This window comes from Leucopleurus acutus (genome assembly GCF_964270905.1).
Source record: "Leucopleurus acutus genome assembly, chromosome: 4".
In the NCBI taxonomy this organism is placed as follows: domain Eukaryota; kingdom Metazoa; phylum Chordata; class Mammalia; order Artiodactyla; family Delphinidae; genus Leucopleurus; species Leucopleurus acutus.
Window position 1 is genome coordinate 107,480,429 of NC_139146.1, and position 26,933 is coordinate 107,507,361.

General features: G+C 38.2%; 1 protein-coding gene across 7 annotated transcripts in view; it reads left to right on the forward strand.

Moving 5' to 3' along the window:
• SLC4A4 (solute carrier family 4 member 4) overlaps positions 1-26,933 on the forward strand; it is a 350,238-nt gene that overhangs the window by 313,953 nt on the left and 9,352 nt on the right. For all 7 annotated transcript variants that reach the window (XM_082838378.1, XM_082838380.1, XM_082838376.1 and 4 more), the window contains 4 exons: positions 14,027-14,205; positions 15,486-15,558; positions 23,184-23,252; positions 25,635-25,808. In XM_082838378.1, coding sequence (XP_082694504.1) covers positions 14,027-14,205; positions 15,486-15,558; positions 23,184-23,252; positions 25,635-25,808 — 495 coding nt within the window. The remainder of the gene's footprint in view (positions 1-14,026; positions 14,206-15,485; positions 15,559-23,183; positions 23,253-25,634; positions 25,809-26,933) is intronic.

The following is a 26,933-nucleotide window of genomic DNA, read 5'->3' on the forward strand; positions in this document are numbered from 1 at the left end:
AGTTTCTTTCTTACACACAATTGAACTTGGTTTGTTAATATATATATATTATTATATGTAATATAATATATATTGCTTATATATGTATATGTACATATTTATGTGTATATATGTCTATATATATGTGTGTGTATATATAGGATTTTTGCATCTCTGTTTAAGAGTGACATTGGCCTGCATTTTTCCTTTCTTATACTGTCCCTGTCTGGTTTTGGTATTGGAAATATACTATCCTTATAAGATGAGCTGGAGAGTATTTCTCCTTCTATTCCACTCCCATCGCATTCTCTGAAATAGAATATAATAGTCTCTTTATTGTGTATAATATGTCAATTATCTTTTCTTTGAATGATCAGACAAGTTGTTAAACTACCTGGGCCAGGTGGTTTCTGTATGGAACTGTAAAACTGGTGATCAAAATGTTTTAATGGCTATGAGACATTCAGAATTTCTATTTTTCAATTTTAGTAACTTATATGTTTTAGATTTTCCCTTTTTTCTTCTATTTTAAAATTTATTGCAATGTTGTTTATAACATTATCATTTGTCATTTTTGTAATCTGAATCTGTTATTTTTCCCTTTAAAATCTTAATATTATTGGGCTTCCCTGGTGGCGCAGTGGTTGAGAGTCCGCCTGCCGATGCAGGCGACACGGGTTCGTGCCCCAGTCCGAGAAGATCCCACATGCCGCGGAGCGGCTGGGCCCGTGAGCCATGGCCACTGAGCCTGCACGTCCGGAGCCTGTGCTCCGCAACGGGAGAGGCCACAACAGTGAGAGGCCCGTGTACCACAAAATATATATATATATAAATATTATTGATTTGTGCTTCTTATTTTTCTTGATCAATCTAGCCTGAGGTTTGTTAATTTTATTGGTCTTCTTTCAAAGAAACAATTTTTTACTATATTGATTTTCTATACTATGTCTTTGTTTTTTGCTAATATTTGCTTTGTTTTAAAACCGTGTTATTAAGTACATCTACATTTATAGTTTATCTTTTTAGTGAATTGAATTTTTATGTGACTCTCTTTGTTTCTAGTAATGCTTTTTGCCTTAAAGATTAATTTATTTTGTACTAATAAATCTGTGGTACCTTATGTGTATTCATTCTGTTATTTTCAGTATACCTTGTATCTTGTGTCTGTAGATAACCCATGGTTGGACTTTTAAAACAAGCCAGTTTTACAATCTTTACTTTTAAATGTAATCCATTAAAATTGATGGTGATGAGTGATAGATTCGGATTCATCTTTAGCACATTATTTTTGCTTTCTGTTTGTATAACTTTATGTTCTTTCTTTTTTATTCTCCTTTTTTGTCCTCTTTTAGGTTGGTACAGGTTTGTTTTTCTTATTTTCTGCTTTCTACATTTTTTTCTGTTAGGGTGGAAGTTACATACTTTACCTTTTAGTGATTATGTTGCATATTTTAATATGCATTTTTAAGTTCCAAAGTTAGTCAGTATTTTTACACTTCTCCTGAATAATGCTAAGAGCTAAGGAATGCTTTAAGTTTGATATTCCTTCCCATATCATATTCTGTTAATATCCAGAGGTTATTGCTACCTGAATTTTAAAATCCAATTAATTAGACATGGTCAAGATTTTTAGAATTACAAAGAAGTTTTCTTCTTTTTTTTGCACTTCAGACCTTCCTTTTCAGAATATTTTTCATTAGACTGAATTATTTCCCTTAAACAGTACTAGTTTACCAGACTTTTGAAATTTTCTCCTTTGAGCGTCTTTGGGAGGTAAACTCTCTCATTTATGTTTGCCTGAAAATGATTCTCTCACCCTCATTCTTGAAAGGTGGTTTCTCTGGATGTATAATTTAGGTTGAAAGCTATTTTTTTTCCAGCATTTAGAATCTATTTTCAATTATTTTTGACTTCCATAAAACTGAACTGTCAGTATAATTCTCATTGCTTTGTAAGTGATCATTCTTTTCTTTTGGGTGCTGTAGCATTTTCTTTTTGTCTTTATTTTGGAGTTCTATTATAACTTACGTAAGCACAGATTTCTTTTTACTATTATTGGATTACTGGGCTTCCTGAATCTTCCTGTCTTTTATCAGTTATGGAATTTTGTAATTCTTTGACTCTTTCAATCTCTAATACATCCTTCTGGAATTACAAGTAGAATTTTATTGTACATCCCCATCTTGTGCCCCAATTCTACTAAACTGTTTTGTTTTCACATTTACTGTCTTCTGTATCTGTGCTATATTTTGGATAATTTCTTCAGATCTTTCTATTCTTCTGTTGGTTGTATTCTACTACCAAACCACTCCATTGAATTTTTCCTTTCAAGAATTATAAATTTTTTTATGTTAAGAAGTTCTGTTTTGTTCTTTTCCAAATCTTCTTGTTCAATTTTGATAATCCCCTTCTTTATTATTCTTCCATGTACTCTTTATTATATATATATTTGCTGTCTTTGTGGGTTTGATTCTGAACTTTGTTTTCTCAGCTCTTACCTGTAGTGTCTTTCTTCCTCATGTATTTAGTGCTTTTCTTTTAAAAAAAAATGTGAGCTAATAATCTTCCTATGAAATGCTTCAGAGCCTTCCAGAGATTTTATTTGCTTCTGGGAGATATAGGAGAGTCCAGCCAACCTGGGAACACTTTTTTAAAAATTTATTCCCATGAAAAAATCTTTTATTATGGAAAAGTTGTAAACATACACAAAAGAAGACAGAGTAGTGTAACTCAGTATTTATCACCCAACTCTAACAATTAACAACTCCTGTCCAATCTTGTATCATTTAAATTTCCATGATCTTATCCCCTTCCTATAATACTTTGAAGTAAGTGTAGACAGCATTCCGTATTATCCATAAATTTTGGACTATGTATTTCTAAAGATAAGATCTCTTTTGAGATCTCTTTTGAAAAGCATGACCACAATACCATTATCAGTCTAAAAATTAACAAAATTCCTTAATATCACCAAAAATCCAGTCAATATTTAAATTTGCGAATGTGTCATATATATATTAAACTTTAAAAACATAATGTATTTGTTTAAATCAGGATCCAAATAAAGTTCAAACATTATCTTAAGTCTTTCATAAACTTTTACTTATTATTTTATTTATTTATCTTTGGCTGCATTGGGTCTTTGTTGCTACGCACGGGCTTTCTCTAGTTGTGGCGAGCTGGGGCTACTCTTCATTGCGGCGCACAGGCTTCTCATTGCGGTGGCTTCTTTTGTTGCGGAGCACAGGCTCTAGGCACGTGGGCTCAGTAGTTGTGGATCGTGGGCTCTAGGGTGCAGCCTCAGTAGTTGTGGCACACGGGCTTATTTGCTCTGTGGCATGTGGGATCTTCCCAGCCCAGGGATTGAACCCGAGTCCCCTGCACTGGCAGGCGGATTCTTAACCACTGCGCCACCAGGGAATCCCGTAAGTCTTTCATAAACTATCAGTCCATAGATTCTCCCCTCCATCAATCTGTTTGTTTCCCCTTGTAATTTATTTGTTGAAGATAACCAGGTTGTTTTTCTGTTTATCTTTTGCTGTATAACAAGCCTCCTGAAAACTTAACAACTTAAAACAACAATTTATTATTATTTCTCATGTTTCTTTGGGTTGACAGGGTTCAGATGGATACTTCTTGCTTGAGGTCTCTCCTGCAGTTGCAGTTAGATAGTGGCCAGGGCTGATGTCATCTAAGGGTTGACCGGACTGATTCACATGTCTCACATACCTTGATATTCCTTGGTGTGTCTGCCTGCCCCTCTCTCTCTCTCTCTCTCTCTCTCTCTCTCTCTCTCTCTCTCTCTCTCTCTCTCTCTCTCTCTCCCCCCCCCCCCGCTTCTCTCTCCCTCTCCCTCTCCCCCTCCCTCCCTCTTCCTCTCCCCTCTCCCCCTCTCACCACATGGCATCTCATCCTCCAGGGTCTTTCCGTGTGGTGTAGGCTTCTCACAGCATGGCAGTGGGTTATTTGCACTTACTACATGGCAGCTGACTTCCAAGAATTAAGAAGTGAAAAATTAGGCCATATCGTGGTTGCACCTGCAACTGGCACAGTTTTACTTCATTACTTTGCCAGAGTCAGCTGGTCAAAATAGCCATAGGACCATCCTCCATTCAAGGAGATAAGGAAGGACTCCACTGTTTGATGGAGGAGTGGTAATTTTACATTGTAGGAAAATATGTGGGACAGGAGATATTTTCCCAGCCATTTTTGGAAAGTAAAATCTGCCATATCTGTACTGAAGAATTTGCAGTAGTCTTGACTGCTTCCCTAGAAGCTTGATGAAATATAGTTTCAATATTTTATGTTATATCTGTGCAGCGTTTGAGAGTGCGGTGGCAAGACTAATTCATAAAAGGCTAGGACTAATTCACACTACACTTTTAGCTTAAGGTTTTTCAGACTGCAGAGGTAATGTGAAGTCCAGCTCCAAACTCAGTTGTAGGTTTATGGTTAGAAATATCTTTGGAGAATCTTTTTTTTCTTTTTTTAATGGCATTACATCTAGTGGCAAGGCCAAGAGAGGCTTGTATCCCCACTGTCTCTCTCTGTAGGGTGTTTTTTCCCCCTAGTCTACCAAATGGGTATGCTGTGTTTAGAGTATCCTAGTTTTATTTCAGGGGGTGTCTCCCATCTATGCCCTTTCCCCCATATCCCTAGGATTGGTGTCCTGTCCCTAGAGTTCAGATGGTCATTCTACCCCATGCCTTACCCCGCCAAAGATTGGCATAGTCTTGCTGGGCAGGCCCAGGCCTCAAGGGTTTACTGACATTGTAGATTTACTCTTTCCTGTTGCCATTATTTTTTGTTTCCAGTTATTTCTCTTACTTTCTGGCAGATAAACCATGATTTCTGTAAGATATTTTCTGTATTTTGTTGAGCATTTTTAGATGTTCTTTACTGGGAGGAATTCAGTGTTGATTTGCTTTTGAAAGGCTGGAAATAGATGTTGACTAATATATTTTATTCTGAAAAAATTTGGAAACATATTCTTACTTTTGATACATAGTTAGTCAGATTTGCTATGTGTCCTTGAAGGCAAATGCCTATTCTTTTTGCTCATTAAGTTTTCTTACTAATAAAATTCAGAATTTTGAATTTAGCAAATTTGGGGTTGATAAAATATTGAAATTTTATTCTACTCCCTATAGAAAACGTTAGAAAATCAAGGCATATTAGGATTTACCTCTTAAAATAGGAGTTGAATAAATAAAAAATGTTTTCATCACTTTTGGAATTGCTTATTAGAAATCATTCCTTTGAATGACAGTAGTTATAGAATAAATGCCAGTGTTTTGACACAAATCTAAAGATACCAGTGGGGATATCATCATGAATCAAAGGCTTTTCACACTGGATATTGTTTTGTTCAAATAATTTTGTTTTTCATTAGGGAAAGAGGCTGTGGAATGTGAAAACTGGAGATTCTATCTAAAATTATTAAGGGCCCTGACTGCTATGAAATTGATTCAAAAGAGAAACCTGACACAGTGAGAGAGGTGGAGGCATTGTGATACTAAAAGCAGCATGTTTTTGGGTGGCATTGGCTTTGGCTCTGTGTCAGATGGCCCTGGCTGGCTGATTGTTCTGTTTAGGATGGGATCCACCTTCCCACTCTGCTGAGCAGCTCTGTACTGATGAGGAACGCCAAGGCACTTGGCTTTTTTTGGCCATCATTTTGGTTAGTTATGTCCCACTTTATCCCTGCAGAGCACTCAAAAGCAAACAAGGTTCAGCAAGGTCATGACTTCTCCAAGGTCTTTCCCTGAGTCATTGCAGAGGCAGGAAGAGAGTGTGAGCTTCAGGCTTCAAAGCAAGGGATACTTCTCACAAGGGAAGTGATTTTAAGTGTTAAAGATAGGGCGCAGGAGGGAAAAATTGCTTGGAATCGGTATCCAGAAATAGATATCAGGTCGTTGTAGCAATAGATTTTCTCTGTTAAACTCTATGGTAAAACACTTAATTTGAGTGTGTTTTCTTGGATAACTCCAAAATGTGCCCTGGGGCTTCCCTGGTGGCACAGTGGTTGAGAGTCCGCCTGCCGATGCAGGGGATATGGGTTCGTGCCCCGGTCCGGGAAGATCCCACATGCCGCAGAGCAGCTGGGCCCATGAGCCATGGCCGCTGAGCCTGCGCGTCTGGAGCCTGTGCTCCGCAACGGGAGAGGCCACAACGGTGAAAGCCCCGCATACCGCAAAACAAAACAAAACAAAACAAAACGTGCCCTGTTTTAATTTTTCCTTTCCATTTCTGCTATGATACCTTAGATTCAGTCCTTTTATCTCATGTCTAGACTGTTGTAATGGTTTAACCATGAGTTATCAATAATAACCAGTCTCCCTTGCTTCATTCCAAAAGCTGGAATATTTTTTAAAGCATTTTTTTTTTGATATGTCAGTCCTGTAGTTCTTAAACTTTTATACCTTGGCCCTCTAAACCTTCTCCCCTTGAAGAATGTCCATTTGCCCTAGCTTGGAATTTAAGTCTCTTTGCGATATGATCTCACCCAAAATTTAAAATGATTCTTTCCACATACTATATACAATGCCCTGGTCAAATGAATTGTTGTTTTTTCTTCACCTCGCAGTTTCTTCTGCTGGTTATTCCAACTCTCCTCTCCACTCCTCAATGATTACCACCTATGAGAATCATCCCCATCCTTTAAGATCCTCCAAATATAAAAACTTGTCAGCATAACCTTCACTTATAATGTTAATTTCTATTGCTGTTGTTTTTGCTCTTACTTACTGTATTACTCTGTGGCATTGGTCACATAATGTCTTGCACAGTAGTTTTTTTGTGTAATTACCTTATTTTCTTTTCTGAGCCAAACGTTTTCAAGACAAGGACCATGTTTTAGGCCTCTTTCCAGCTCTCGTGTGGCCCATCACAATGATTTCCATAAGGTAGACTTAGTAAATACATCTTGAAGAATTTTGTTATCTGTGGCCACAAGGTTCTCAGAGCTGTTGCACCGTATGAGGTGGATGATAACCGAAGAACCTGCCTGCCCATCTCCAGTTCTCATAGTGAGTGCTTGTGTTAGTCAAAGCCCTGTTTAGATGGCATCACTGCGGGAAGATTTTGTGGGTTCACACTAGACGTAGCTAAACACTCTGTACTCTTGGGTGTCTTTCTCAAACCTCTTTGAATCTCTGTTTAAAATACATTATAATTTGTGTACAAATCTGTGTCCCCTCCCTTGGTGGGAGAAACTGTGTCATGGTTCTAGGTGTCCCCATAAACCAGCTTGTTCTCTGAATCATGGGGGCTCCTAGCACAAATGTTTATTCTGTGTCTGTGCGTGTGTGTGTACTGCTCCTGACTCCTTTGTTATCATCTATTTATCAGATGTAAACTGTGAGGCTAATCTTTGTCTCTCATAGATTTTGATTTCTGTGGATTTATTCCTGAATGACCTTTGTTCTGTATTAACAAATCATATACAATATCAAAAGGCGGTAAAGTTTCACTTCCTATCCTTGTACTTAAAATAATCTCCAGTTTCAGAAAGTAGGACATTTTTGGGTTTATATCCATGAAGACAAGGACTTTTATAAACTTTAAAGGACATACTTAACCTCTTGAGTGCTTACTAAATCCTTGCTCTGTATGGAACACTTGTGTTAGATGTTGAAGATAAAAATTGTTCTAAGTTATGGTCTCTGCCCTGAAGGAGTTTAGTGGATTTCCCCTATTCACCACTCATATCCACCCCTAGGTTGAAAATGACCTTGCCTTCTTTGTGCCTTGCATCTTTCACATACAATAAATTATTTGCTTCCACACCTGACTTCAACTAATAACCTGTAAACCTCTTAAGGGCAGGTATTCTTTCTTATTGTTTTATCTAACACAAGGCCTAGCACAGGTGTTCAGTGAATGTTTATTTAAAAAATAGTTTTCCAAGCAAAGATAGGAGCAGGTACAAAGGCCCTGGGTGGGAAGCTTGGTGTATTGAGGAACAGATAACAGGTCAGTGTAACTGGAACCTTGGGGAATCAGGGATTCAAGATAAGGTCAGGGCTCCCCTGGTGGCGCAGTGGTTGAGAGTCCGCCTGCCGATGCAGGGGACGCAAGTTCGTGCCCCGATCCGGGAAGACCCCACATGCCGCAGAGCGGCTGGGCCCGTGAGCCATGGCCGCTGAGCCTGTGCGTCCGGAGCCTGTGCTCCGCAACGGGAGAGGCCACAACAGTGAGAGGCCCGCGTACCGCAAAAAAAAAAAAAAAAAAAAAAGATAAGGTCAGTGGGAGTGGGACCAGATCACCAGATCACTCAACTTCAGCATTATTGTCGTTTTGCATAATTCTTGGTTGGTCATGACCATCCTGTGTATTGTAGGGTATTTAGCAGCATCTCTGACCTCTACTTACTACATGCTAGTCGCACCTTTTCCCGCCAAGTTGTTACAAGCAAAAATGTCTCCAGACATTGCCACGTGTCCCCTGGTGCGCAAAATAGTTCTGGGAGAAACACCGATGTAGAACCTTAAGGATAATTTTACACTGCTTAGGTTTTATTCTAAGTGAAACAAGAAGCCACTGAAGGATTTTGGGCAGGGAAAGCAATGAGGAGAGTGGGTTGTCAGGGACAAGAATAAAGCAGGGGCTTCAGAGGCCAGAGCGGCATCGAGAGCTGAGGGTTGCTGAGTGGATGTGAAGGAGGCCTCGGAGTTTGAGCTGGACCTTGAAGGGACAGGATGGATTTAAACAGATGTCAGGTTGCAGAAACAGTGCCAGTTTGAAGAGTGGCACATAATGTGCAGGACACGTTTAGGGAACGGTATCGTTTCAGGAATCTGTGAGGGCCCCCATCACAGACTCAGTTGCAGGAGACTCGGCGTGGGAAGCCAGGCTCGTGGGACCTGCTCCGTCCTGCTTGGGCTACTCATCTCCCACTGGCCTCCCCTGCTTCCTCAGCATGCCAGCCTGGATGGGTGGCATCACAGCTGTACTTTAGACCCTCACTCTGGCATCAGTAAGGACGGATGGGAGAGGTACAAGAGAGGAGGGTGGAGGGAGTGGTCAGGCGGCTGCTGTGTAATCCAGGAGAGAGATGATCAGAATCTGAAGAAGGCAAGAGGCAGTAGGGAGGAGGGGTGAGAAGCAAAGATGTCACATGGCATTTTCGAAAAAATGCTGTTTTCTATATTTCGTACAGTATTATTTCCATTAAAAAGTGCCAAGTATTTTAATATTATTTTCATTCCATTCAAATCTAGTTATTCAGACACTTGTAGCCAAAAGAGATACCTTAGAAGTGGCTCATGTTCATACATACAGGTTTGTTTTGCAGGAACAACTTCTCTAACATAACCATTTGCGTTCTGGGGTCTTTATGGCAATAGTTGGGGCACCATGAATTTTTGAGCATAGCTTTTATCGTTTTGTTCAACAAACATATCTCCAGTGTTTACTATGTGTAGGACACCATACTAGACATTGTAAGCCTTGAGCATTGAAATTAGGCAAAATAAATTCATTGCTTTTCCCTCTTTGGACTCAGTCCCCTTAAAATCTCTCCCATCTGTCCTTTGTGTTTCCCCACTACTGTTCCTTTAGTTTGAACTGCATCATCTCAAGCCTGGATCGTGGCAGTGTTGTCATCTCTGCCTCCAGTCCTGACCTCTTCCAACACATCTTTTACAATCCAACAGAGCCCTCCTTCTAAACACAAATCTGATCACATCACTTGCCTGCTTAAAACCCTTCAGTAGCTTCCTGTTGCTCTATGATAGAAAGAATTCCAAAGCCTTCAGCAAAACATCAAAGTTCTTAACTTCTTTAGCCTTATTTTCCACCTTTCCCATCTCCTCCTAAGCACCAACTCTATTTACTTTTCTCAAAATGGTAGCGCATTTGCCTGTTATTTTCCCCTGCATCTCCATATCTTGTCTCCCAGCTGGTTATGGCTTACGTTTTAGGACTCAGCTTAGATACCACCTCCTATGCAAACTATCCCTGACTTAGGGCTGAGTTGAGTGCCCCTCCTGGGTGCTCACCCCTGCTGTAGTCCTTTAACACTGTGGTACTGAGAATGCCTGTTGATTTGTGCAGCTCTACTACTACTCTGTAAGCAACTTGAGGGCAAGGACTGTGTCATTAGCTATAATTTTATTTTTAGGATCTAGCAGAGTGCCATTGAATGATGAATTAACATGCATTCATTTATCCAATGAACATTTATCTAGTGTCCACTCAGTAGTGGGTGCAGTGCCATGTGCTAGAGTTTCAGTGGTGAACAAAAACGTACATGGTTCCTGTCCTCATGGAGCTTCTGGTCCCTGAGGGAGACAGACATCATCCCAATAATCATGCAAAATGTGACATTGCAAATGTGTCTGGTACCGCGAAAGACAAGTGATGGTCCTTTAGGAGTCTATAAAAGAGGGTTTGACCTAGTCCCAAGGTGCTGGGAGTTCCAGGGTGGTGGCACTTAACACTGAGATCTCACACAACAGTAGGATTAGCTGAGTGAGACTGGGTGGGAAGAGGAACACAGGACGGCACAGGAATCACTGTATATGAACAGGCTTTATAAGAGGCGGTAACCTGGCAAGAATGAATGACCAAAATAATCCAGTGTGGCTGCAGTGAGAGAGGGAGGGTTGAGTCTGGAGAGGGAGCTCTGCAGAGGCAAATCAGGCAGGACCTTCAGGTCAAGTTGATAATTTTCCCTTCCTTTTAAGAGCATCAAGTAGTCTCAGCGTGGTTGAGGGAAAGGAAGACTTTCTGAAGGGAGTGATGTCAAGAGGCAGAGTAATTATGTATCTGTAATTATTTTGCCCCAGAACTTTTATTTATTCTGGTGGTTTTGTGGTTACCTTTGTATTCTACTTTCTAAAATCCTCATTCCACCTTCTTTGGTATTATGCGGCCCCTTTTTGCTAGTCTCCAGGATATCTAGCTCAAACTTGTTTTACTTGAAATAGTTTAAGAAAGCATGGAAGTGGCTCGGGGTAACATGCATGACTTTGCTGCAGTCAGTCTTCTTTTGACCCGTTGATCTGGCCAGTGTGCACATGCTTAGGTTATTACAGTTTCCTTGGTGACAAGATTTGGGGATCCTGCCCATTGATTACTATGTTGGTACCTCTGATATGGTCTTGAGTGATTTAGTCTAAATAAGGCTTGAAACTGTGTGGTATTTCCAGATGTTGTTCACCTCCCCTCTTCCCCCTCCAAAAGGTTCACATTTCTACCGATTAACAAATAAGTTTAAATTTTTTGTGTAGCTAATTAAGAGTTTATAGTTGCCACTCAAGAATGTATACATGCTATTTGTCATTCACTTTTTAATTAATTGAGCATTGACTATGCATCATGTACTCTGCTTAGGTATTCAGGATAGAGTCTAGCTTCTCATGTTACTTACAGTCTGATATCAAAGACAGATAAACACATCTACAATTTCAAAACAGTGTGATGAGTGCTGTGATAGAGGAAAGTGTAAAGTGATAGACAGGGGAACATAAAGGAGGAGATCTAACCTAACTAAACTCACCTATCTCACCTGGGCTGAGGAAGGAAAAACTACCAGAAAAAAAAAAAAAAAAAAGAAGGCTGATTTAAGTTTTAAGGATGAGTAGGACTGGCCCAAGGAAAGAAGGAAAAGAGAGGTTATTCCAGGTAGGGATGCTATATGGGCAAAGACACAAAAGGCATTAGTGAGTAAGACATATTCAAGGAATTGCATATGGTTGAAACTGGCCGTGATATAGGATCCAAGTAGGGCAGAGGTCAAAGATGAGGCTGCAGATGTAAACAGAGGCCAGATCATGAATGGCCAACACATCCACAGGCAGGAGTGAGCAAATCCTGTATGTTCCACCTGACAGCGTAGCCAGAATCCACCCACTTCTTGCTATGTTCACTGTTACCACCCTGGTTCTAACCATGACAGTCTCTTGCATGGGTCATGGCACCAGCCTCCGAACTGGTTACTGTTTTCTTCAGTCTGTTCCTAACACAGCAGCCGTGGTGTTTAGATCATAAGCAGATCATCTCATTCTTCCCTTTAAAACCCTACAGTGGCTTCCGACGGTCCTCAGAAAACAAGTCCAACTTCTCAGAGTTCTCTTTAGTGCTTACTACTGTTTTAGATACTGTCTAGTTTACTTGTTTATGTTGTTTATTGTTGTCTCTGTCAGTAGAATGTAAACTCCATGAGCTCAGGAATTTTTGTCTGTTTTATTTGCAGATATGTCACTAACATCCAAGCCTGTGCTGGTTACTAGGTTGGCAGTCAGAATTTGTTGAAAGAATGAATGACTGAGACCCCACATGTAGCATGATATTCACCGCATTAGTCACTACTGAACAAGTTACTTCAGTTCATCCTCACCTTGGCCCCCTTTCCACTGCCTTAACCCACTCCCAATTCAAACCCTTATGCTTTCAAACCATTTGTATTGCAGTGAACTGGTTTTATGAATATGTATCAATCTGTTTGTCTCTCAAGGAGATTTTCTTTCTTAGCCAAACCTGGACTAAGTAAAAATATGCTTTTCTTTCTTGTGTCAGCTGTGATGAGTTCTCTGAGAACATGATTAGACCCGTGTGTGCAAGCCAGGGGTGAAATCCTGGCATTTCAGTGAGAAGAGAGCAGTGTTCTGAGTAACTGTAACAGGATCTCAATGATAACAGTCACTGGGTTCCTAGTGTAAAGACCATTCTCATTTTTTAAAGCCAACCTCTCTGTTTCCTCAGATTGGTCATACTCAGCCTCTTGGCGCTGCTGCTTCCATGCTGTGAAAATGGACTGCTCTATTTTCTCAGGCTCCATAGGGGTATTAGGTATTTGATTTCTTCATAAATAGAACAGAGAAATATAACCAGAGAATAACATTGTGGACACATTTGACAATATTTATTTAGTGAGTAAAAGAGCTAGACCTTTTGTTACATTGTCTGCTCTTCCAGTCAGTAAATGTTATTGTGACTATCTGGCAATGTTTGAAATCAGCCTATTCTTATTAGGGGAGTACAATTACCTTAATTATTATGTTCCATATGTTGTTAAACAATTATTTTCATATACTATTAAGGGTGAGAAATGGTCTTCTATGTACTTTTTTGTCTTTTTTTTTTTAATTGAAGTGTAGTTGATTTACAGTGTTGTGTTAGTTTCAGTTGCACAGCAGAGTGATTCAGTTTTTTATAATGTATATGTATTTTTTATATATACTTGTATATGTATTTTTATTTATATATATAAATCTATTCTTTTTCAGATTCTTTTCCATTATAGATTATTATAAGATATTGAATATAGTTCCCTGTGCTATACAATAGGCCCTTGTTGGTTCTCTATTTTATAGGTAGTAGCATGTATGTTAATCCCAAACTCCTAATTCCCCACCCCCCTTTGCCCTTTGGTAACCATAAATTTGTTTTCTATATCTGTGAGTCCATTTCTGTTTTGTAAATGAGTTCATTGGTGTCATTTTTTTAGATTTCACATAAAAGTGTTAAGGTTGCTTTTCTTAAGGTTGCTTTCACATCACTAGTCTACATGTGCTGAATACTGTCTGGGTGAACAGCATATTGCTAGTCAAGCAGAGAAGGCATCATGCCTGTTTTTAAGGTACCTATCCTGTTTATGTTAAAAACAACCAGTATTACTATTGCTACTGTCACCATTTATTGAGCTTCTACTCCGTAACTATCACTGCCATTTAAGTTCCTACAAGGTGATTTGCCTCAATTACTTCATTGAAGGATGTCAGTAGCTCTTCAAGGTAGTTCTATATCTCCATTGTTCCAATTATGTAATTGGATGCAGAGACGATAATTAACAATAAGCAACTAATAAGCTGTGACTTAAATCAAGCTAGAGGAGGTGTGCCGTGTGGCAGCTTTGCGTTTAATTGTTAGGGGGATAGTATGAGGATGATGAAGTCTCATTCAAGGACCTCATCTTCTGGTAGATACGTGTATCAAGCAAAGCCAATTGGTTTCTTTGGGTAATCTTAACTCCCATCTGGAAATATGACTAGATAGCAGTATGAGTGCTTTCTTCACATGGTTTTGTTACCTCTTGCTACAGAAAGGAGCTGGATATCACCTGGATCTCTTTTGGGTGGCCATCCTCATGGTGGTGTGCTCCTTCATGGCCCTTCCGTGGTACGTGGCTGCTACTGTCATCTCCATTGCTCACATTGACAGTTTGAAGATGGAGACAGAGACTTCTGCACCTGGAGAACAACCAAAATTCCTAGGAGTGAGGTGTGTTACGTCAGAGAAAAATGGCTCTATAAAACATACCATGCTCACATCTATGTGTCAGTCAGAAAGAAACGGACAAATGTGGAGGAGAAAGGGCTGGTGATGAATAATTTATTCCTGTACTTGATGTTCTAGAAAGGACTAAATTTTCATTTGAAAGAGTCTTCCATAATTTCTTGAGTTCACTTTTTATCTTATATACATTTCCTTTGATTAACAGCAGACTAAATTTTGCAGAGTAAAAACGCAGACAGGTCATTCATTTTCTTCAACGTGCAGGTCATTTTAGTGCTGTGGTACATACTCAATCACAATCATATATATATATATATATATAACCAGACCCTTTAATTTTTTGGCTCTATTGAGACTCCCTAAAACTATTGAGTCTGCTTATGATTCTCAAGATGCTATGAAAGGAGGAAATTCCCTGGCAGTTCAGTGGTTACAACTCAGCCTTTTCACTACCAGGGCCCCGGGTTCGACCCTCGGTCAGGGAACTAAGATCCGCAAGCACGCGGCCAAAATAAGATTCTGTGAAAGGAGAGGAATTCTTATTTTCCAGTTCATTTTCTGTCCCATAAGCACTGAGAAACCGTGACCTCCAGCAGTTAAATCTGGGTAGCCATGAAGAGCTCTTATGAGACCTTTATACTTTATTGCGTATTTTGCAGCGGACTCTGCTCCTAAGAGCTTGGGTGAATAGCTCACATGACAGAGCCATCGTTTCCCATGCCACAACAGTGGGTGATTTTTCTTGGGGTGAGGGGGTGTTGTATGGGAATCGTATTTGTTAAAAAGTACTTTTGTTGTTGTAGATTTGGAAATGAGACTGATGGGATTTACTGCACTTAGGAAATTTCCCTGAGCTGTTTGTTAATTAGAATGTGGGACAATGTAATAACTATCTCCTATGAAGGAAGGTGTAATTACACAACAGTACAAGTTGTTTAAAAAATAAGGGCTTCAAGTAGGCCAGTAATTGGTGGAACCAGAGCAAGTGATTTTTCTCTTCTGATTCTAAAAGGACAAAGGATTTAGCAGAATCGCTTTTTTCTTGATGAATTCAAATCACATACTGCAATAGTTTTAAGAGAATTTTGTAGTTCTGTTAAGCTTATATGCTGTCCTTGAGGTATTAATTACATATGATATCCGTACCTTTGCTGTCTTAGCCAAACAGTGATTCCATCCATGTATAGTATTTTCTGAAGGTGAAAAGACAAGAGCATGTTTATGAAAACAAAAGGTAGATTGGTAATCTTTTGATTTGGTTTCAGGGAACAAAGAGTCACTGGAACCCTTGTGTTTATTCTGACTGGTCTGTCAGTCTTTATGGCTCCCATCTTGAAGGTAAATATGTGAAATACTCACTTCTTCCTCCTTCTCAGAACACTGACAGATAACTGGATATGTGAACAGTAGAATTTCTTAAGAAATATCTGCAAGATTGTTATCACATCCATATCACACTGAATGAAGCAGGAGTCAGGTAGAATGAAGACTTTAAAAACTTCTACCTTGATTTCCTTCTCACTGCTTCTCTTATTATTATTATTATTGCAGTTATTTGGTTGAACCATATTAAATTACCACTATTCAAATTTTTGGACCTACGCATATGGCACTTTCATACAGTTCAATCTAACTAACTGATCTCCGCTCCCCATTTTTCACTCTCTTAGTCTCCCTACATCCTTTCTTCCCATCACTTCCCATTTACTTGTTCCTAAATCCTGCCCTCCCTTCCCACAGTGGACTCCTGGATAACATGAATGACTCACAATGATCATTTTGTAATTGTTCTCTTATTATTAATTATTGCTGACTGTGTTTCTGTATTCTTTGAATCAGAAGGCCTAATAGCTACAAAGAAAGAATGGAATAAAATTACTGATTTGTAACTAGAAAACTTTAGAAATGAACTTTTGAAAAAGAAAAATGACAGATTATTTAGAAAGTTAGGAGTCAATATATAGGTTTGATTGATGGGGTGAATGTTTAATAGGTAAATATAAACTATATATGAAAGCATATTTAGAAGTAGAGATAGTACTTAAAAAGATTAACATATATCTGTCATTGAAGCTTCCAGTTTTCTTTTGTGACACAAATATTTTATTCTTTTTTTATTACATAACAAAACTAGCCAATTATTGATAATTTGTATCTTATGCTTTGCATCACAGTACAAAGCATGAATATCACCTATAGACCTAATAGCTATCAACAATCCCACTGTTAGCAATATCCTTCCAAATTTTCTCTAAAAATTTTTGTGTATCTTTAAACAACTTTAATTTTTCAAAAGGTTTTTTGAATGCTTATTTAATTACACAAGTAATAGAGCAGTACATTCTTGGAAAGAATTCAGAGAATACAGAAGTACAGTGAAAGGCAAAAGCTCTCCATTTCTTTCCCATTAACACATTTATATGTCAATTGCCAATCAGATGAATTTGTGGAAAATAGAACTGTAATTTCTTAATGTATAGCTAGGACTGACTCTGCCTTCAGAGTATTTAGATTACTGCATACATTATGCACAAAATACTTTGTAAACAGTTAAAAGATTTAAATATTCATCTTTTGTCACTGGTTTCTACAGTGTCAATTAGCTGGTTTAATGTCTGACTGGAATCATGAAGGAATATGTATCTCATGTAATATGTGGGGAAGTAAAACTAAAAGTAATTGCAAGGAGTTCGTTTCTGGTTGTATACAGAGGACCTTAAAAAAGGACAGATCTTATGTTCTGTGAGGACAGAGGGAAATCTGTTGTCAGTTTGGCCAGTGCAGAGCGAATTGTGGGGGAGGTTCGAGTTGTTATGAGTTTCACAGCATCAAGTCCACTTCCAAAGTGCTCTGTGTTCCTCTCTTGCCCCGTAGACGCCAGCACATCAGCTGGTGGAAAAGTCTAATGACAGCTTTTTACCGCATAGGCAATGGGACCTCTTCTGGACAGATCAACTTGTAGAGATCATTGTAGGTAATTATGACCTCACATTGTGGGAGGCTCTCCTAGGAAGGAATTTGCCCCTGGGACCCCTGAAGGTGGATTCACATGACACACCTGCCAAGTCTCTTTTATAGGGTCTCTTAGTTCTTAAGCCACTAGTAAGAGATAAATAGAAATCTTCCCATCAGTTCGTATGTACTCATCACCACCCACTCTTTCTTTAATTTTATTTTTATATTATTCCTTTTCAATAATGCAGTATAAAATCCTAACTCAGAAAAGTCAGATGTGTTTTAAAATTCTTCTTTCTTTGTTATAGCAAATTGGCTTTAATCTTGGAGAATCTGTCAACTGAATGATCATGCATGGTTCCAAAGGGACACAGAGAACAAACAGTGTATAAACTGCTATTTTTAGGAAGAGATACAAGGCCTCTTCCTAACTCTTTTCTCACCCAACTATGGCTGCAGAGGAGTTAAGCTGAAAGCACTTTTGTTCTTCATTTTACAATGATTCTTTTTGCCCCTGATATGCAGAGCACCGTAGTATCTACGGGAACAGATTATAACACAGAGAAAGGAAAAAGATAGATGTAAGGGATCAGTGAGTATGAACTTGCTTTTGCTTTGACCTTCCTTAAGTACTCATGTTCTGGCTCACCCTCATTCAGGTACTCGTGTCCATAATTGTGGCTATTTCTACCTGGCAACTTTGAGTTAATACAAAGAGTCAGTGTAAGCATCAGTGGAAAAGGCAGTTCAGCAAACATTTTTGTTAGGCCATCTTTGCCCAAACTGTGGGAAATGAAATTGTTTAGTTAGTGTAGTTTCCAACATATTGTGGGGAACCTGGATTTAAAAACAACAAGGATAAAATAGTCTAGCATTGACTCTTGTGGTATGTTACTTCAGCAAGTGAGGCTATTCCTCACTTCAGGAATCACATCTGAAAAGGTCACCCAATTTCAGATCAGGTGCCCTTCTTAGCATTGAAGTTTGGTAAGTTATGTGCTTTCACTACAGAACCCTTGTTAGCTCATCTGAAAAGTCAACACAGGAAGAAGCAGATGTTGAGAGTAGTTTAACTAAAACCTAAGTTACGACTAAGAAGAAGTCAAGATTAACAATTAACCTCAGAATTCACACAGAAAGTGGTGTCACGAGTTACCTTGGAGGAGGGAATCTTTTTTCCTCCACTGTGTGACTGTGTTTTAAAGAAACAGGTGATGACTTTAGGGAACGGTTTTACTTAAAAGAGCTGCCTTTGAAAGGCTGATCAAATGAATGAAATCAAGAGAAACATGTGACTTTTAAAAATGAGATGGCTCAACACCTTCCCTCCCAACTCCCTGCATCCATCACAGGTTTGGTGGCCTCCAATGATGCTAGTTATTTTCTCCCATGCATTAAGCAGTGTGGGTAGCTGTTCCCTGTACCTACTTGGGCAGACTTACTTTGAACATTGATTACTTTGAAGTTGATGGACCTGTGTTTTGATCTCTTTGCCAAAATCTGTCTTTTTACATAGAAGAATGTAAGGAATCATAGTGTACTAGCTTTAAGTTCAGGAGGCTACCCCTTGACCTTGGCCAGCAACAGTGGCGCATGCCTCTAATCTCACCACTGATTCAGTACAGAACTGCTGGGAAGCAGGAACAACTGGCTTCCTAGGCTGGCTAGATAGTTTAGATCTGTGTTTCTGCAGCAGAAATACTGCCTGTTAAGCTAGTGTTCTGTATGGGGAGACTCGGTAGACCAAAGAGCAGCAAATAGATGAAAGACAGTTCCTGGAGCTTACTTTTTCCATACTTCTGGCAAGTCCGAGGAAATAAAGATCAAGAAAAGTTCACTGCTACTTCTGTTCCCTTTGCTTGAATTAGTTTATCTTTAACATGAGGAGTGGCCAAAATTTATCTTTCAGATTTGTTCAGTGTTCTAAAATGTGGAGGATAGTGTTTAATTTGTATTTGACAACATTTGTTGAGCTCCTGCTGTATGCCGTACACTCTGTTCAGTAACAGAAAAACAAGGAGAAATGATAATGAAGATGCTGCTGCTGCTGATATTGTTGAAGTTGATTGTAATAGAAGCTTCCATATATTGAGCTTGGCCTTGGACTAAGGGCTCTGCACAGGTTTTTTATATTTAGTTCTCCAGTCACACCTCCAAAAAGTATACTTACTTATGATTGAATCCACTTTATAGATAAGAAAAATTATGAGTAACTTGCTGGGTCACAAAGTTCTTAAATGGTAGAGCCAAGATTTGAACTCAGGAAGTTCTGACTCCAAAGCCTGATCTCGTATCCATCATGGTTTACCACCTTTTTTAAATAAAACAGTAGTTGCCCTCTAAGAACTTATTCATTTTCATTTCTCATGAGATGATCTTCCCCAGCTTCTCTGGTCTGATTTCTGATTCTCTTATGTAGTGAGAAGGATGGCATTTTTACAAACTGCTCATCATAGCTCACTCCACAGTTTCTTGTGACTAGGGACCAGATTGCAAGTCAGAAGCTTCCTTACATTGATTTTTAAGGCTTAAGGGTATTAGGATATTATTTTAATAACATATTCCTGAAGACAGTTGTTATAGTTGAAAAAGCAATATTGTAGAGCCTAGATAAAACCAAGCCTTCAAGTTTGACCTCTGTAGCCATCCTTCTGTCCTAAACTCCTGCCACCCAAACCCACCACAGAGGGGCCAAAGAAAGTGGTGCTTTGCACTTGTAGGCTTCTTGACTTATTACTAAAAGTTCTGATGGTAATGACATCAGTGCCACATTTATAAAGTATCTATTATGAGCCAGGCACTGAACTAAATGTTTGTTCTATGTAATCTTTATCATAAGCACTATATGGATGAGAATACTGAGGATAGGGGAAGTTGATCGTTTTCTCTGGGTTGCACAATCAGTAGTGCCAGAATTGGAACCCAGGTCTGTCTAACTTTTATGCCCACGATCTTATCAGGACCTCATTCTGGGTTTTATACACACACACCCACACGCTGACTATGATTCTGCTGGGAGACCTCACTCTTATACTGAATTCTGTGCTGTGGATGCTACACCCTCTCTTTTTTATTAAATTTACCCTTTTTACATATTTTTTTTGAGAATAACACCATCAGAAAATCAAAGGGAGGGTTAAGTCACCAGAATTTGAAAAATTTGGTAACATAGTCTGAATATGTTAAATATTGATCTCATCTCAGTTTCACTATTCTGCCTGGTTATAGGATCAAGCACTTAATTTTTTCATTTTTAATTTTTATTAAAAGCATTGTTATATTTATTTACAATTATGCTTTTTGGCTTTCTGGGTATGATTGATTATTTATATAATTTTTTGCATAATTTTATCATTTGGCACTTCTTGGTATGCCTATGAACCTAGTATACCCTGTTTTGTTTTTTTTTCTTTTTTTGCGGTATGCGGGCCTCTCACTGTTGTGGCCTCTCCTGTTGCGGAGCACAGGCTCTGGACACGCAGGCTCAATGGCCATGGCTCACGGGTTCAGCCGCTCCGCGGCATGTGGGATCTTCCCGGACCGGGGCACGAACCCGTGTCCCCTGCATCGGCAGGCGGACTCTCAACCACTGCGCCACCAGGGAAGCCCTACCCTGTGTTTTTTATATTTTAATTTCTCCTGTCTTGCTTTATAAAAATGTCTACCTACTATTACTCTGTATATTATACTAGTTTAACTTAAAGTAGGATCCTACCTTTTTAAAACACAGTCTTCTTTTCCTTCCTTTGGGAAATTTCTATTGTGATGAATGATTCTATTGTGATGAATTTTTAAGGGTTGACCTCCTAACATGACTCATGAATCAAATCCAATAAAAGGTATCCTCTAACCCAGTAATTCTGTTAAATTTCATCAGAATTTCCAAACTGGAAGATTTTTATTGAGACACTACACTATCATAAAGAAAATGGTGAATTTCATAAGACATTTGTATCACTTTGAAATTGGCTAAAAATCAAATTAATAGTCTCCTTTATATGTACTATTTTCACCAAAGAATAATTTTTTTAAAACATTATCATATCTACGTCTGTTCTCCTACCCATTCCCCATTCTGAGTTAATGCTGCCTTCTGATTTTATTTTGTGGTTGGTTTGGCAAATAACCTGTCATCATCCGTTCAGAGAGAACAGACCTAGGCACCAAGGCACAAGTTGCCTTCACTCTGGCATTAGAACTACATTAGAGAAAATACTTAACTAAGCTTAGGTGAGGGGTTGGGCTAAGGTCCAAGATCATCTATGTGATTACTTTCTTTCAAGTCAGAAAAACACTCAAATTAAAAAATAACTACTGCAGGATTTCTAACTAGTTTCCCATGAACTCTATACTTCTTTTTTCCCCTTCCACCTTTCATTTCTTCCCAAGAAATTAGAAGTGAAATGATAAGAAATCTTCATATATTAAGGAGGAATAGAAGTGGCCTTGTCTATAGAAGATATTTTTAAAATTGAGAAATAAGTCAAAACTATAAAAGGGTCTTTTTGTTAGTTTCCTATTGTGTTTTTTTGGTAAATTTGTATGGAGGCATCATAGGGAATGGAAACACGCACATTCTTAAAGGAAGTAAAGGCACATGTCCCAGCGTAAGTGGCTTGGATGTAATGTGTTCACCTCTTTGTGGTGACTGTTGGGTATTACAGCCCACATGGCTTCCCTGCCGCTCACACTGTCCCTCCCACCACCTTCAGCATTCAATATCATTTATTTTTTTCTGAGCTCAAGATCAAATTAATTATATTAAAATTGTTAGTCTTTTTTAGAAGAAGCATGCAGTGTTTTATATAAAGAAGTATATTTATTCCATATACGTTGAACAATTTTTACAGCTAACCAATAACAATTAGAGGCAGTTGTGACCCGTTTTGGAATTTACTGTTTCTCTAGTAGTAGCCAAAGGGTCTCAGATACAGAACTGTTTGAGGTGATCACAAGGAAAGGCTGTTAGAAACTGTGCTTCAATTTCTTAATACATGTGATAGTTCTTTAAAAATTACTCTAAAGTTATACTGTTTTCTGGCTACAGTAGTCTCCTTTGTGCAGATTTGGTAAGATTGGACTTCATTGATTGTGGTTTTAGTATTTGAGCTTTGAAAACGCCTGAACTTGAATTTCTTTTCAAAATCCAAGCTTGAGAACCCATTTTTTTTATTGTTGTTCAGATAGAAGACTTCCCAGAAACAGAGTCATCCCTGATTTGCTTGGTTTCCACAGTACTAGAGACATTTCAAAGGTCTAGGAATAGACAAAACTTAGGAACATCATCTTGGAACTTCCCATTGTTAAAACACTTCACATTACTGTTCAAGACTCTTGCTAATTAATGCATGAAATGTATTAATTCCATTTTAAATATTAATTCCATTTTAAAAGATGTGTATTAATCTGTGTGTGTAATTAATTGCTTCCAGATGCTCCATGCTCCTTTCAAGCAGTGTTCTCATTAATTAGTCCTCTTAATATTCCTAAGAGGAAGAAAGGGGACAGTTGTTTGATGTTTACTTAATTGAAAGAGGCATTTATACACCGAGCTGATAGATCATTTGGTGAAAATTATTTAGAGAAAAGTCAACAGACTATGGGGAAAGAAATTTGGTCTCCGGAGTGGGGCAACCCTCTGCCTCTCTTTCTGCTTCACAGTCCATGCAAGCATTTAGTTCACACGGTCATTCCTCTTAAGGGGAAAGGATAACAGAGACTTCTTTTCCCATTAAAAAGTTATTTTTAAGGTCATGCATTCTAATTGTTAAAAAAAATGCAAACAAGAATCAAATGAAAATTGAGTCTCCTTCACCCTCCTTTGTTGCTTTCTGGTACAAAGAGTTTAGACGTTTATCAATGATGAGTTAAGCACACTGATCAGTGGTCACTGTATTATTAAGTCCTATCTTTTAGTCTCAGATTTAGCCTTTATTTAAACTATCGCTCTCTCTTACTGTTTTTATTATTATTGTTTTTAAACTTTCTCCAATTTTCTTCCATCCTAGTTTATTCCCATGCCTGTACTCTATGGCGTGTTCCTGTATATGGGGGTAGCATCTCTTAATGGTGTGCAGGTAAGTTTTCCACAGCAATCTGAGCAGAGTCATATTTTTCTAGTAGTATTAAAAACAGTCCAATAATAGGTCATTGAAGAAAAGTGCTAATCCTTAACTGCTGAGTTTTTAAAATGCATTTATTTCTTACTTTCTCCACCATTCACCTGTGTTTCTGATTTAATTAATAAAGTTAGCTTGTGTTAACAAATGTTATCATACATACCCATTCTCAAAATAAGCTGTTAGAAGCCATTTGGCTAGGAAGGTGAGAGAGCTATCTCTGACCTTCCTCCCTCCCTCCCTTCCTCCCTTCCTTCCTTCCTTCCTTTGATGGAAATCTAACCTTCAGTGTGCTCGAGATACTGTTTATCCATTTGCCTTTACCTTATACTAAGAACAGGCTATTCTTATTTGATGTGCTTTTCGCATGGCTGAGATCATTGATCAAAAGTTTTGCACCAATAAAAGAATCAAGTCAATGTGGTTAATGTGCTACTTTTGTCAAAAACTTCAGCTGTCACATCGTGGATAAAACTGGCCCTCTTTTAAAAAAAATCATTAGGGGAAACTTTGTAAGGGACTTTGTCTTTCAATTGAGGTTTAATTTAATTGGCACCAGGAAACTGGAAGTACTGCTGCTGCTTTCTGGCACCTTGTTAACTGTAGCCTTATTTAGCACTTAGTGATATTTTAATGGGAAAAAACTGCATGTTCTGTGAACATCATAAGAATTTATTTAAACCCCTTCGTAATAGTCCTTGCTTTTATTTATTGAATTTAGATTAATTTGATTTTAGAGTCAGGTGGAGCTGAGCAACTGGCCAGACCCTCAAAAAGAGAAAAGGCTATTTTATTTTTCCTTGTTTAGGTCCATTGAGTAGAGTTCTTCACCATTTGGATATTTATTACAAAATACAAGGTGGTTTTTCATAGATGGGACTAGACGAATGTGAACTTATTTGTGCCCGTGAAATTTTGGGGAAGTATAAATGTGGAAAAATATTTTTACCTGACATTGTAAATATTCTTTATTACTTTAAATGGAAAAATATGAAACAAATATGGTCCCCAAATTAATAGTTCTTATTTTTGTTTGGCCTAAATAAGTCAGTCTAGATCAGAAGTTTGATTTTATGTGTTCTAGGTGTGTAATAGATGGTTGGAGCTTAGTACATGTTTATTAAGTTAAACAGAAGGGGAAAAAATCAGCGATTCCATAACAATGGGGAAAAAAATCCCTTGCTGAAGGGACAGCTAGTGGATTTCTTAAATTCTGCCATGGTGTTGCCCTATCACCTTTTCTCTTTACTTTTCTCTTGACTCTTCTTCTTTTAGACCTTTTTGGCAAGATCTGAGTTAGCAAAAAATTTTATTACTCCAGTCTTTATAAATGGGAATACTTCTACCAGTCAAAAATAGCTCTGGAGGAAGAAAGAAAACTCTTTAGATAGGAAATCACTTCAGAGAAGATTGTGATAGTCTATTTACTTTTACATTTTTCTCTTCCCTCCAGCAAGAAAGTAGAGATATTATTTCAGAGTTCTTATTACATAATTATTCAATTCAACAGCTATTTAGTGAGCATCTTACATCTGAAAGTTCCTATGATAGGTACTTAAATATCATCCTTATAATCAGCATTGATGTAAACTCAGCAGTTATTCTTTGAAGCACAGCACCTGGCACATAGGTGCTCAGTAGTCATTTTAGTACCTGTTTATACATGACAGTGTAATAGCCTCTCCTAGATCAGGTATCTGGTTGTTGACGCTGTGAAACTCACTGCAATGTTCATGTGGCTTTTCTCTGAAAAGAAATGCTAATTCATTGCTAAATGTATTAGTTAAGTTATGCCATAGATAAATAATGTGGAATTTATGAAAATACCAATGCATTCCCATTTTCAAGTCAGATAGTTCCTTTATATCCTTGAAACATTATTGAAATATATATGATACATAGCATCTCCTCTTCCTTTCAGATAAGACAGCTGCGGCACAGTTAGATACATGAGTTTGATGTCTCCCTTCAGCATATTATTACTAGAATAATAGGCACAAGATCTTCTCTCCTAAGATGCAGACAATACAAGTAGAATATAGGAGATGAGCATCTTTATTTTATATTTGGCTTTGAAGCTTTATCCTTTGGTGGCCACTTTATCTCATATAGCTGCATAATATTCCTGCAAAGTAGTAACATAAATTGGAAGACTCATACTACATCTTACTGTGTTAGACTATATTTCTGCACTCCCTGGCCAGTGTCCTCTAACAAGGACATCGCTTGCCTGAATTGTAGAATATAAATCACTAGTGGTTAGTTAGACAGAAAGAGATGACTTGGTGCTGCAGCTCTTGAAGTAATGTACTTGTCCTCTCTTGCCCTTTCTTCTCCCAGTTCATGGATCGTCTGAAGCTGCTTCTGATGCCCCTGAAGCATCAGCCTGACTTTATCTACCTGCGCCATGTCCCCCTGCGCAGAGTCCACCTGTTCACTTTCCTGCAGGTGCTCTGTCTAGCCCTGCTCTGGATCCTCAAGTCAACTGTGGCTGCTATCATTTTTCCAGTCATGGTAGGGATTGTTTTAATTGAACCTACCCATGAGGTCACACCAATATCATGTGGTTATTGTAATATTGATGACATGTGTGTCTTTTATGGAGGCTTCCAGTTTTTTTCCAGCTTTGACCTAATCAGTTTGATTGGTTGTAATTTAAGGTTGCCAGGTCTGTGGTTTATCTAGGCTTGACCTTGGAGTCAGACAGCTGAGTTCAGATACTGGCTCTGGTTTGTGCTGATCAGTGAACTTCCCTGAGCTCCCATCAACTCATCAGTAAAATGAGAGCGGCATCTTTGTTTTCATTCTGAGCATCAATAATGAATATAAAGTATATAGCACAATGCCTGACACATGGTAGACACAAGTGCACATAACGTTAGTTATTTTTAAAATACTGCTGTACATTGGAATTTGTCTAAATAACAGAGTACAGCACATTTCAGGCCAAATAATAGAGCACCAGTTTGGCAACTTATGAGACATCATCCAGTGAATAGAAGAAATGGAGAGAGAAGCTTAATTTTTTGCAGTTCTTCTCCTTTGTATCATGCTAAGTTTAAGGATAAGTCTGGGCTCTCTCTCCTTGCCATGTTACGATGAGAAAGAAAGTGAAACAACTAACATTCCACTCTGAATCACAAGTGAAAGAAGGGCAAAAGGAAACAATGACTTTGTATTTGGCTTCATCATTGAATTTGTGTGGGTGAAATAATGCTATGGTGGCTTATTTTTATTTATTTTTCTTTTTAATTAAGACTTTATTTTTTGACTAATCATTGAATTTTTACTGTAGCCTTACATTTGTTGCAAGAAAATGCACATGCATATGCTTGAAACAAGTCACAAAGCCAACCTCAGGTCTGGCTCTGTCTCCCCTGTAGCTTTGGAAATAGAACTTTAATATACAAATCATATTTTTTTTTTTACAAAAATTTTCTTACTCTTATCCAGAATTATTATTTTATTTTATGTATACTGGTTGATTGTAATTGTTTTTTCCTCCAGGAAAGCAGAAAAAAATGGTGTCAAATATTAACAGTATTTGTGGAATCAGATTTTTACTCTTGATGATCCCTTATGTTCTGCTTTTGAAAAAGAACTCTATTAACTTATTGGAAAACACACTGAGTATGAGAA